This window comes from Anguilla rostrata, chromosome 4 (assembly GCF_018555375.3).
Source record: "Anguilla rostrata isolate EN2019 chromosome 4, ASM1855537v3, whole genome shotgun sequence".
NCBI lineage: Eukaryota > Metazoa > Chordata > Actinopteri > Anguilliformes > Anguillidae > Anguilla > Anguilla rostrata.
Genome location: NC_057936.1, coordinates 21,225,206 through 21,238,313, shown reverse-complemented (window position 1 = coordinate 21,238,313; position 13,108 = coordinate 21,225,206). Strand labels below are relative to the sequence as shown.

The 13,108-nt window shown below is 49.9% G+C and overlaps 1 protein-coding gene across 1 annotated transcript in view; it reads left to right on the top strand.

The window, feature by feature from the left end:
* patj (PATJ crumbs cell polarity complex component) overlaps positions 1-13,108 on the top strand; it is a 98,707-nt gene that overhangs the window by 77,302 nt on the left and 8,297 nt on the right. The window contains exons 28-36 of the mRNA XM_064331304.1: positions 322-390; positions 1,360-1,489; positions 3,017-3,123; positions 7,526-7,609; positions 8,216-8,409; positions 9,760-9,907; positions 10,969-11,055; positions 11,839-11,962; positions 12,752-12,789. Of these exons, the coding sequence (XP_064187374.1) occupies positions 322-390; positions 1,360-1,489; positions 3,017-3,123; positions 7,526-7,609; positions 8,216-8,409; positions 9,760-9,907; positions 10,969-11,055; positions 11,839-11,962; positions 12,752-12,789 (981 nt within the window). The remainder of the gene's footprint in view (positions 1-321; positions 391-1,359; positions 1,490-3,016; positions 3,124-7,525; positions 7,610-8,215; positions 8,410-9,759; positions 9,908-10,968; positions 11,056-11,838; positions 11,963-12,751; positions 12,790-13,108) is intronic.

Sequence of the window (13,108 nt, the reverse complement as noted above, 5' to 3'; positions counted from 1 at the left end):
CGCTCGCGGCGTCACGCGTGTCTCTTACGCTCGCAGTGTCACGCGTGTCTCTTACGCTCGCAGTGTCACGCTCGTCTCTTACGCTCGCGGTGTCACGCGTGTCTCTTACGCTCGTCTCTTACGCTCGCGGTGTCACGCGTGTCTCTTACGCTCGCGGCGTCACGCGTGTCTCTTACGCTCGCGGCGTCGCGCGTGTCTCTTACGCTCGCGGCGTCGCGCGTGTCTCTTACGCTCGCGGCGTCACGCGTGTCTCTTACGCTCGCGGCGTCACGCGCGTCTCTTACGCTCGCGGTGTCACGCGTCTCTCTGCTCTGTTTGCAGAAGCTCAAGTCCTCGGAGAAGAGCGTGGAGTCGGACAGCGAGCTGGCGGCGAAGCCTGCACTGGAGCAGGTGAGCTGGCTACGAGCAGGGAGGGCTGTATCTATCAGGATATATCATAAAGCACGGTGTTCGGTTGCTGTGTGAGGCTCTGATGCTCTGGGAGCAGATGAACACAGCAAGGTGTGAGGATATATGAGAGAGTGCTGTGTTCAGTAGCTGTGTGAGGCTCTGGGAGCAGATGTATGAGAGAGTGCTGTGTTCAGTAGCTGTGTGAGGCTCTGGGAGCAGATATATGAGAGAGTGTGGTGTTCAGTAGCTGTGTGAGGCTGTAGGAACAGATATATGAGAGAGTGCTGTGTTCAGTAGCTGTGTGAGGCTCTGGGAGCAGATATATGAGAGAGTGTGGTGTTCAGTAGCTGTGTGAGGCTGTAGGAACAGATATATGAGAGAGCACGGTGTTCAGTAGCTGTGTGAGGCTCTGGGAGCATATATGAGAGAGCGTGGTGTTCAGTAGCTGTGTGAGGCTGTAGGAACAGATATATGAGAGAGCATGGTGTTCAGTAGCTGTGTGAGGCTCTGGGAGCAGATATATGAAAGTGCGGTGTTCAGTAGCTGTGTGAGGCTCTGGGAGCACATCAGTGGGGAGGCGCACAGTCAGGATACAGCAGACGGTGATGTACAGTGACTGTACGCGGGCTTGTGTGGGGTACAGCAGCTTTCAGAGATAGCATACGACACAGAGGCTGTGTTCTGAGAGGGTCATATTGCCAGAGATACTATTGTTGTTTTCACAGAGCCTGTGATAAGCTAGTGTGGGATGAGTTTCAGGGGTGGAAATGGGTCATGTCATTTCTATGGTTACAGTTTCTCCAAGGAAATTGTTCTGTGATTATAAGATAATGGCCATGCGTTACAAAAAACTGAAGCATGTTGTTTGTAATAAATATTTGTTGGTGCGAATTTGTTGAGCGTGATTAAATATTAACATACCTCTGTCTCGTAGTGTGTATGAACGTTTCGTAATATTTGCTTTATTAGAGCGTCGTCTTTTCGAAGGCTTCTAAGACCTCCAGCAAGCTACCCTCGGGCGTTTTGGACAGGGCTGTGTCTCTCCCGGCACCCCCTCCCCCCTCCTGCACCAGCCCCGACTTCCAGTACTGCAGTCGAGGTACAGCAACACGAAGCGCTGTGCGCTAGGCATTGCAGCTCTGTAAAACTAAACCTGCAAGCTCTTACATGAAGCCAAGTGTACAAATCTTTCTACGTTATGTTACCTGTGTGTGTCCATTTTAATTCCTAATGTCTAATTCTAATTAGTATTTAAATACTGATGTGTGCTTGTCTTGGTGCTTCTCTCTGTTTGCCTTGCAATGATATGAATTCTCTGGGAAAGTTGGAATAAAAAATGCAGTCCTTCGCAGTGCAGAATAGAGCAGAATGCCCTGGGAAACATCAGGGGGTTGCATCGTACCAGTACGGCAGAGCGTAGCCCAGCACAGAACGGCTCGGGGCAGCACGGCACAGTCACAGAACTGTCTGGCATGCGAGTCAAGTCAACTTTATTTATAAAGCACATTTAAAAGCAACCGACGTTGACCGCAGTACTGTATAATTAGGGCGGGGCAGTCTACTCCAAGCAGGAGCAGGACTCATCTCTCAAGACTTCGAAATGGCAGGGCTCCAGTGTCGTTTTCCAGCTGTAACCTTTCGTCTGTTTTTTTGGCTTTGCGTTCTTCGGTGATTGGAAAGGCAGAGTCGCAGTCGCTTTAAGGTTTATAACTGTAAAGCCGGTCGTAAAATACGCCAATTTAGCCCTGATTTAACTTCGGTAATTTCCCTCCAGAGTTTGCCAGGGCCGGTGTAGCTTAGCGTACGCTCTCTGAAATCAGACTTCAGCTTAATGCCGTAAGTGCTGCTGCCTCACAAGTCCTCAGGAGACAGTGTGTGTGACTGTAATTGCCTCGGTGTGCTGCTTCTGAGCTGCTCACAGGTGTCACACTGTTTTCAGCTTCTCTCTGACTCTTCGCTAAGTTTTATAAGTTTTATGTTGCCGAGGGAGGAGGGTGTGCAGCCAAAATCCAGTGTTTGTTTGTTTATTTATTTCATGTTTTATTTTTTGAAGATGTTGCAAGGTATGCTTTACCAGCAGTGAGAGTGAGGGCTGGAGCTCAGGGGGGCTTTGGTTGCTCTTTTATGTTTTTGACATTCATCAGTGGTTGTTTTCTCCTGCTGGGTAAGTTCAGTTTTGTGGGAACATAATTGAACAGAGACTGAAGGGCAGTACAGTATGAAAAGGTCCCTGGGGAGTCTTGGGTTGGGGGCCCCACTACCCGAACCCCCATTTTGAATTCATGTAGTGAGTGACTCGGTTTTGTCATTATGGACGTTGTGTGCGTTCTTGTTTATATCTGGATTATTTACTGAATTCATTTTGGTTAAGTACCTTGCACAAGGGTACGATGGCAGTGCTCTACCTGGGAATCGACCCTTCAGCCTTGGAGTTACAAGCCCATTTTCCTAGCCATTATGCTACACTGCCACAGTTTAGCTACATTTCGACTACATTTTAATTCCTCACTATTATTGTCATATTACTGTAAAAAAAAAACAGTGCGACTGTCAGTGATTCAGTCCCTGCTCTTGCGGACAGAGAGGCTAACGCTACCTTTCTCCCTCTCGCCCCCCCTCGCCGTAGACCCCGCCACGTGCCCCATCGTCCCGGGGCAGGAGACGGTCATCGAGATCTCCAAGGGGCGCTCCGGCCTGGGGCTCAGCATCGTGGGGGGCAAAGACACGCAGCTGGTGAGCCCCGCCTCCTCCCTCTCCGCTCTGCACGCGTGCAGCGTGTGCGCTAGCGTGTTAGCGTCACGGCGTGAATGCTCCACAGGCTGTTCCTTTGCCAGGGCCCAGCCTCCTTCAGTATTACTTTTCAACTCACTATTTAAACTGAACAAATAGGAAGGAATTCATGCACTCTGTTCACGTAACAAATTATACTCCTGACCCAAGCAAGTGTCTCCCTTCTGTTGGCGACGCGTTCTATTTTTATTGAAATGGCGATCGTTTATGTGCTCGTGTCTGCTCTCAGAGCTAATGGCTCTTCGGTTAGCTTCAGGACCCGAAATGGAAGGCGGTGCCGCGAAGAAGCCGGCGAATTGAAGCGGGGATCCATTAGCGCGCTGCTAAATATTTGTGAAAATTGCAGTCATTATCATGTCATTAGCTGATCACATGACCGGTGAGTCTGTAACTAAGCGCCAGAAACTGGTCTTCTTTCACTCTTCTGTTTTGCATAATCACTGGTGCTTGCGTAACGACGGTCTGCCTTTGAAATAGTTTTGATGTGGAAAGGCACCTGACCTGAAATGCTGATCGCAGGGAGGGTGCCGGCATGCTGGATCTTTCAACAGTTCGCAATAAGCGTAAGAGAGAGGAGGAATTTTATACAGCAAACCCACCTTGAGGGTCAGAGAACCAGTCAGAAGGGCAGGTCCTTATAAAACGCGTGATGGTGAGAGAAGATCTGGACGTTTCACTGGAGCACACAGTGGGGGTGAAGACTGAATAGCGCCACACGGCTGCAGTAAAAACATTTTGGTACAACTAAAGAATTTTGGGAGCCATCCGCATTTTCCTTACCACCCTGAAGACATTCACTGCCAAAAGATCAACATCTCACCTGGCCATCGGGATGCAGAATGGGCTATTTCCTGTCCCCGAACGTCCCTAATCACTCAGATAAGCAGTGGCAAAGCTCCCAGAGCCATGGGTCCCCGGACTGTCCGTCACTTTGCAGCCACTGACGTGCTGAGCGTGCCAAAGACAGGCTCTTCCCCCCAGTACAGTCCTGCCCTGCTGCTGTACCGGCGCGGACAAGCTAGGCTAAATCTCTCACGTGTGATTGTGACTTTGTGAGCGCTGTACTGTGTGAACACCGGCGTGTCGAAATGAACCATAAAAATATCCGGTAGAGCTGTGCATCACGGTTAGCTGGCTGCAAATTGCACTCAGTCCTGCGGTTGTTTACTTGATATTTTCCACTCCGGTTCAGCCAGGTTCTCCTACGGAGAGTAGGATCTATCACAGAAGGACACAGTGAGACTAACATTAATAGAGGGGAGGATCTATAACAGAAGGACACAGTCAGACTAACATTAATAGAGAGTAGGATCTATAACAGAAGGACACAGTCAGACTAACATTAATAGAGGGGAGGATCTATAACAGAGAGACACAGTCAGACTAACATTAATAGAGGGGAGGATCTATAACAGAGAGACACAGTCAGACTAACATTGATAGAGGGGAGGATCTATAACAGAGAGACACAGTCAGACTAACATTGATAGAGGGGAGGATCTATAACAGAGAGACACAGTCAGACTAACATTAATAGAGGGGAGGATCTATAACAGAGACACAGTCAGACTAATATTAATAGAGGGGAGGATCTATAACAGAGACACAGTCAGACTAACATTAATAGAGGGGTGGATCTATAACAGAGAGACACAGTCAGACTAACATTGATAGAGGGGAGGATCTATAACAGAAGGACACAGTGAGACTAACATTGATAAAGGGGTGGATCTATAACAGAGAGACACAGTCAGACTAACATTGATAGAGGGGAGGATCTATAACAGAAGGACACAGTGAGACTAACATTGATAAAGGGGTGGATCTATAACAGCAGTACATACATAGTTATTGCTGCACTAATAGAGGACGATCTGTAACAGAGGGCAGTCAGAGTAACATTACTGGAGAGGTAGATCTATAAAAGTAGTACACAGTTAGAGCTGCAGTAATAGAGGACAGTCTGTAACAGAGGGCAGTCAGAGTAACATTACTGGAGAGGTAGATCTATAAAAGTAGTACACAGTTAGAGCTGCAGTAATAGAGGACAGTCTGTAACAGAGGGCAGTCAGAGTAACATTACTGGAGAGGTAGATCTATAAAAGTAGTACACAGTTAGAGCTGCAGTAATAGAGGACAGTCTGTAACAGAGGGCAGTCAGAGTAACATTACTGGAGAGGTAGATCTATAAAAGTAGTACAGTTAGAGCTGCAGTAATAGAGGACAGTCTGTAACAGAGGGCAGTCAGAGTAACATTACTGGAGAGGCAGATCTATAAAAGTAGTACACAGTTAGAGCTGCACTAATGGAGGACAGTCTGTAACAGAGGGCAGTCAGAGTAACATTACTGGAGAGGCAGATCTATAAAAGTAGTACACAGTTAGAGCTGCACTAATGGAGGACAGTCTGTAACAGGGCAGTCAGAGTAACATTACTGGAGAGGCAGATCTATAAAAGTAGTACACAGTTAGAGCTGCAGTAATAGAGGGCAGTCAGAGTAACATTACTGGAGAGGTAGATCTATAAAAGTAGTACAGTTAGAGCTGCACTAATAGAGGACAGTCTGTAACAGAGGGACACGATGAGGCCGTCTGTCTGCTCTCTTCTTCTGAAGAGGAGCAGTGACTCACCGGCTGCTGCTGCCCAGAGGCTCCTTCAGCGTCCGCACACACAATCGAGACTCTTGTTTCATCTGATGTGTGTGAATGGAGCGGAGGAGACGCGAGCCGCGGGAGGCCAGGGCAGCCGCAGGCTGCAGCGCCCGGTGCCCAGCCCGCCACAGGGCCTCTCACTGGGCCACAGGAGGCAGGGAAAGAACAGACGCTCCCCAGCGAGGCGAGGCAGCCGTTTGATTTGGCCTTTTGTTCGTATCCGGCCGTGCGACCTTTGTCGCTTGTTTCCCCCCCCCCCCTCTCTTGTTCACCATTTTCGCCGTCTCTCGACACAGTACTGTCCAATAAAACTGAAAATCCCATTAAAAATATATTTTACAAAATGTGCTATTTTCATGGTTTCGGTGGTTAAATCAAGCTACATTTTATTTGTTTTTATAGAAAGATAAAATATGAGTCTGTAAAGTTCAGAGGACTGGACTCCATAGGTTAGACATCCTTAAGTAGAATCTGGGCTATGTTATTGGCCAACTACAATCTGGAGTGAACAGTGCTGGAATATAATTGGCTTAATCCCAGCTGGGCAGTGTCAGTATCTGACCAGGATTCTGCTAGTTAATACTGCATTACCGTATCCTAGCAACTGTCCAGGTGCCAAAAGGCTAGCAGTAGTGTGACACCTGTCCTTCACACTCTGCTGTAGTGTGTGGTTTAGATTAGCATTGAAAATAGTCACCCTGACAGCCATAGCACAGGCTGTTGTACACTAGAGAAGGTCTTGGAAAAGGAATGCTTTAGTATAGATGGCAATTAATAATTTATCATTTATCAGTAAAAAACAAAACAATATAGAAATTTTCAAGTGGCTTGTGTGATGAATTGCGTCATTAACTTTGACAGATTTGTGACCGTATGGTAGTGCATATTGTGGCGCTTGTGATTTTGTTGCGTTATGCACTGTGGAATCATCTTAACGATCGGAGAGTGTAGAGAGTGAGCATTTCAGACCTGTGCTATGACAGTGTCATTAGTTATCGTCAACAATCTACCACTGTTTTCACACCAGTGTGTCTGAAATAAGAGCGCAATCCATTCCTGCTGAATTTGTATATTATTGGGATATTCTGCCTTGAGTTAAGTAGTCGGTAATAGCCTACCTGAAAATAGAGACTGTGATTGGTAGTTCCTGTCTAATTGGCTTGTACATGTGTGGTGACTCTATAGGTACCTAAGACTTGCATCAGCATATTACACCATTTCGCTGAAGGCAATGTGCAAGTGCATTTGAATTTTACATAAGTTTAAGTTTAACATAACATTATTGCAGCACTCAAAATCATATTTTTATTAGGTTGTATTTAATTAAATATGCAGAACTATGTCTAAAATTGCTCTATATTGCTAATAAAATGGCCAGATCTGCCATCCCTGTTTGAACCCGTTTCTCTCACCCTGGAACGGTGCTTTGGGGGCTTGCAATTCCTCCATTACAAAAAGAACAAGGTTTTATGGCTGAGCCAGTTCATGGGTGAGCGTATCAGAGGACTGAATGTGCTTCTCAAATTAGGGGTTCTGATTTACTAAGACCTTTAGCACGTGTCAGTCAGGCTACCTCCATATTTTAACCTTATCCATTATGAGCAAATAGGCCAAACTGATCCTAGATCAGCCCACCTACTCTAGGACGTTTTTCATTTGTCCAGGCTCAGGCCTAATTGTGTCTTATTACGCAGGATGCCATTGTGATCCACGAGGTGTACGAGGAGGGGGCTGCCGCTCGCGATGGGCGGCTGTGGGCTGGAGATCAGATCCTGGAGGTGAGCAGCGTGCGGAGTGAGCTCCACCTCAGGCCTGACAGCTCTCTTACCTCATCAGCAGAGGGGAAAATAACACTTTTCCCTCCAAATTCTAATAGAAAGCTCCATGCTGATTTCCTGTTTGTATACCTAGTACAAGAACCCCACCTGCTGGACAGACGGTGCAATGACGTACTGTGGCAGACGCACTGGAGCAAAAACTCCTTTTGTGTTGAGATGACAAAGCTTATAAAGCCAGACTGTTTAGGCCTGAGAAGTCAGGGCCTGCAGTGCCTGCAGGCTTTCCAAGTGCTTAACCTTAACAGTCCACTCATCTCTGTGTAAATGGAGTGCATTCACCTTCCCTCCCAAGCTGTTAGCGTTAGTGGTGTGGAGAGAGCTCAACAGCCCTGTTAACAGAATGCACTGGTGTGTGTGTGTGTGTGTGTGTGTGTGTGTGCGCATGTTTCTCTGTGTGTGCATGTTTGCGTATGCGTGCGTGCACGCATGTGTGTGCGTGTGCATTTTTCTGATTGTATGCGTGTGTGCGTGCGCGCATGTATGTGTGCGTGTGCGTGCGTGTGCGTGTGCATTGTTCTGATTGTGTGCGTGTGTGTGTGCGCGCAGGTGAACGGGGTGGACCTGCGGAGCGCGGCGCACGAGGACGCCATCGCCGCGCTGAGGCAGACTCCGCCCAAGGTGCGCCTGACCGTGCTGCGGGACGAGAGCCAGTACCGCGACGAGGAGAACCTGGACGTCTTCCGCGTGGAGCTGCAGAAGAAGGCCGGCCGCGGCCTGGGCCTCAGCATCGTCGGGAAACGGTAACCCGGACGACACTTTGCCTCTGCTTCCCTAGCGCTTTAGCCTGGTCTCACAGTGTTGCGTGGCTTCAGTTACATCACAAGGTTGCCCTATGAGAAGTGGGGTCGTGCCACATTAGCCCCTCTGTCAGATGAATGACTGTATGCCTGAATTAATGTGTAGATATAATATCAGTGGCATTACTGTAGGTAGCCTGTCCAGCTACAGCGTTAGCGCTCCATACACTGTGGCACCGCATGTTCCAGACCTAGGGTCCCTTAGTTCCATAAGCCAAATTTTAAAATGTAATTCTTTAATCCTTTTTCACGAGTGCACTATCTGGCTAGCAGGACATCCTGCTGGATTGAGATGCAGTGCTATTTTCTATGCAGTGCTTTTATTTCACAAAAATGTAGGAGCCTGCCCAAAAGTTGGGTAATGGATATGTGCTTTGAGAGAACGACGCCGGTCGCGGTGAAATGCCGTCGGAGCGAGTGGTCCTGTCGGAAAGCGCAGCGTAAACGCGGCAATCATAATTTCAAGAGTACGCGAATAGCGCCGGCTTTTTAGTCAGAGTGAATGAGCTATCCGAGCCTCTTTAGAACCATTTCAGCCCGCAACAATGGAAGTGACAATACGCTTTTTTACGATGATTAGCACTGTTGATTTTAACAGTGACAGGCATCATATCGCAAACCATTTGAGCCAACAAAGTGACAGAAAGCGCTGCAGCCATGCTAGCGTTCCTCAAGGTTAGGATAGCAGAAATCCCAAAACCTCACCAAATAAACAGCTCCCTTCCTTAAGCGGCCGCTGAGGATGTTGTTAGCGGGCGACGGCGCCGTCACGCGCGGAGCCCGCCGACATGAATCAGGAGGTGCCATCCTCCCGTTTGCGGCGCTAATGAGGTCGTCATGGCGACAGTGTGGCTGGACTGCTAATGATGAACGCTCGGGCCCTGAGCTCCGCTGTGAGCCCTGTGACTGTTAGCGGTTAGCCTAGCCCACCACTCCTCTCACCCAGCCTCCAGCCCCCCCCCCCCCCCGGCTCAGGTCAAACGGCCTCCTCTGGGACTCATTTAGCCCCGCGCTGAGGAGAAATGAGGAGGGTTGTGTGTGTGTGCGCTGATGTCATGAGTGTGTGTGTGCGCTGATGTCACGAGTGTGTGTGCGCTGATGCGTGTGTATGAGGGCGCAGGGTCTCGTTCACAGCGTTGTCCCTTCTGCTGTAGGCCGCACCGTGTGTGCGGTTCGTTTCTGCTCTGTCCCGCGTGCAGCGTGCGTGGCTGCTTCCGAAGAGGCATCCCCCTGTCGTCTCACCCCCCTCCCCCCCCTTTTTCCCCCGTCCTCTCTCTCTCCCCCATCTCCCAGCAACGGGACGGGGGTCTTCATCTCGGACGTGGTGAAGGGCGGGGCCGCCGACCTGGACGGGCGCCTGATGCAGGGCGATCAGATCCTGTGCGTGAACGGAGAGGACATGAGGGAGGCCTCTCAGGAGACGGTGGCGGCCGTCCTGAAGGTGAGGGAGAGAGAGAGAGCGAGAGAGAGAGAGAACGAGTGAGTGAGAGACAGACAGAGCGAGAGGGAGGACGAGAGACAGAGAGAGCTTATTGGAACAATGGGAAGAATGTCACAACAAAAGAGCTTTAGCTGGAAAATCATTCGAGCTTAGCTCTAAACAGGATTACATGAACCAGACAGAGCCGGGGTCTAGCGGCAGTGCCCAGTACTGGCCACAAGATGTCGCTGTAGAGGGCTTATTAAATTCACTGCGGAATTGAGTAACACAATCATTCCCCCAAAAGCATGGTTTGGAGTTAATTTGTGAAAATCAGGATGCATAAAATCTCTGTCGTACCTCAAGAACTGATTGCTCACTGAAGCACAGAGACATATCTACACCCGTTCTCCACACGTGCATTATCACCCCAGCTGAGCACATATAACCGCACCCTATCGCGTTCAACGTCGTATGACGATCAAATCGGATCACAGATATGACCGATCACATTATGATCAGCCGTCGATGCGGATCACGATATGCATGTAGTCCGGTCCAGTCCAGTCCGCGCTCTCCACTGGCCCCTGGCTTTTAGCTGATTGGTGTTATTAAAGCCTTTTTTCACGTAGTGATCAGATCCACCCTGAACCCGTGCGGTTTACCAAAGTCCACCTAGTCAAACTCATTCAGCCAATACTTAGTAGTTCAGTTTATAATGGGTTAATACTGGACATTTTACTGACAGTATATGCCCTACTAGTTCCCTTAAAGAAATAAAATACGTAGTCGAGATATACCCAAACTATTGGCATTTCTTTGCGCAAAATAAAAAAAATTCTACTTAAATATGTGCATGTTTATTTAGATGCACTGCTGTGAAAGGTATTTATCATATTAAAAGCGTCCCCGTATTTAAACTGTATGAATGTAGGGGGCAGGGACTGGCGGTGTCCTGTTTCTCTCGCTGCGCGGGTGCGGTGGAGTGCGTGTGCGGCGGGCCGTCGCGCGGGCGGCTAGCGGGTAGCGGTTAGCGGTGCGCGCTCCGAGGTGGTCACCTGCTCTACGCTGTGCTCCTGCAGTGCGCCAAGGGGACGGTGCTGCTTGAGCTGGGCCGTCTGAAGGCTGCCTCCTGGATCTCATCCAGACGCACCTCCCAGGGAAGCCAGGTGTGTGTGAGTGTGCGTGAGAGTGCGTGAGTGAGTGTGTGTGAGTGAGTGAGAGTGTGTGAGAGTGTGTGTGTGTGTGTGTGTGAGAGTGTGCGTGTGAATGTGTGTGAGTGAGTGTGTGCATGGGTTTGTGTATGTATGTATGTGTGTGTGTGTGTGAGTGTGTTTGTGTTTGAGTGTGTGTAAGTGTGTGTGAGTGTGTGCGTGTGTGTGAGTGTGTGTGAATGACTGCGGGTGTGTGTGTGTGTGTGTGTCTGCGTGCGTGTGCATGTGTGTGAGTGTGTGTGAGTGAGTGTATGTCTGCGCGTGCGTGTGTGTGAGTGTGTGTGAATGAGCGAGTGTGTGTGTCTGCGCAGGCAGGCGTGCGTGTGTGTGTGCGCATGTGTGTGTATGTGTCTGCGCATGCGTGCATGCGTGTGTGCGTGAGTGAGTGTGTGTGTGTGTCTGCGCGGCCATTCGTGCGGGCGTGCGTGGGTGTGTGTGTGTCTGCGTAAGCGTGCGTGTGAGCCGTTGCTCCCCTCCACCCTAACGCTGCCGGGAGCTTCGCATGCATGGGCTCCCTCACCTGCACGGCTTTGTCTGTCCGTCAAACTCACCCATCACTCGCAGGAGGGGCGGGGAGGGGCGGGGCGGGCGGGGCGGGGCCAGCGGACGCGCTGGAGACACTTGTGTGCATCCTTCACCCAGAAGCATGCCGCCGCCATTCATCCCAGCGTGGGCGGGGCCGAGCTGAGCTGACGGTGTCTGTTCTCCTGTGTCCCTCCCACCCCCGTGTTCCTTCAGATGAGTCACGCCAGTGGCAACAGCGCCGGCACGACGCCCCTGGCCCCAGGCTCCGCCCCCTCCGCGTCACATTTCCTCAACAACGCCAGGAGGCCCGCGTCTGAGGCTGCGAGGAAGACCCCAGGTTTGTGCGTGCGCAAAGACACGCCACACACACACACACACGTACACACGCCCATACACACACACACACACACACACAAACACACACACACACGTACACTCACTCACACACACATACATGCACACACACATACAACTTGTACTGCTCCAATACACCTTACGCATACACACACATACTGTTTCTACTGCTACTGCAATACACACACACGCACACACATCCACAGAGGCACACACAAACACGTACGTACTGCTCCTACTACTCCAAGACACGCGTATACACACTCACATACACACACACACACACACACACACACACAGAGGGATAGCCCCACTCGCATAAATGCAGTATGACTGCATCAAAGCAACAGGTTCCCTGTATAGATCTGTATAACTGTTGTATTCCTGTATTGCATTTGCTTATATATATATATGTTTTTGCGGGTCCCTCTAGGACAAGAGATTTTATGTATCTGTGGGGATTTAGATCTCATTCAGGAATATAAATGCATGAGCTGCCTCTGCTTCTCATATTCAAGAGCCAGACCGGCACTGTAATGTTTTATCAGACACACTGCCTTTTGTACTTACACCAGCAAAGCTCACACAGATAACTGCCCTTGGCGTTTGGTAATGTTGGGCTGTATGTGAATCTGCTGTGGAGTCCAATGGGAGCAATTAAGAGTAGGGGTGGAATGAAAAGCCTCTGTGTGTCCCCAAAGAGCCCCTCCCCCCCCCCCCCCCCCACCCCCCGTACGGTACTGACGCCGGCCCCGTGCCTCTGTCCCTGCAGGTCCCGACACCGGACTGCGCGCTGTGGAGATAACCCGGGTGAGAGAGCGCTCCTCTGCAGCTGATCTTAGCGCTCGCTGATCGGATTTCAGCCAACCTCACCGCTCTGGGGACATGTGTAGTATGAGCGAGATTCTGAGTGATTCTTGCGGTAGTCTTTAGGCCTCAGGGCGGTGTGTGATCAGTGTGTTGCAGGGTATGTGGTTGCACTCTGATATCAGGGGAGTGTATGCTGTCTCTCTGTGTTTGTGTGTGTTTATGTGTTTGTTTTGTGTGTGTGTCCGTGTGCATGTGCATTTGTGCGTGTGTATGCATGCGTGTCTGGTGTGTGTGTGCGTGTGTGTGCATATTTGTGTGA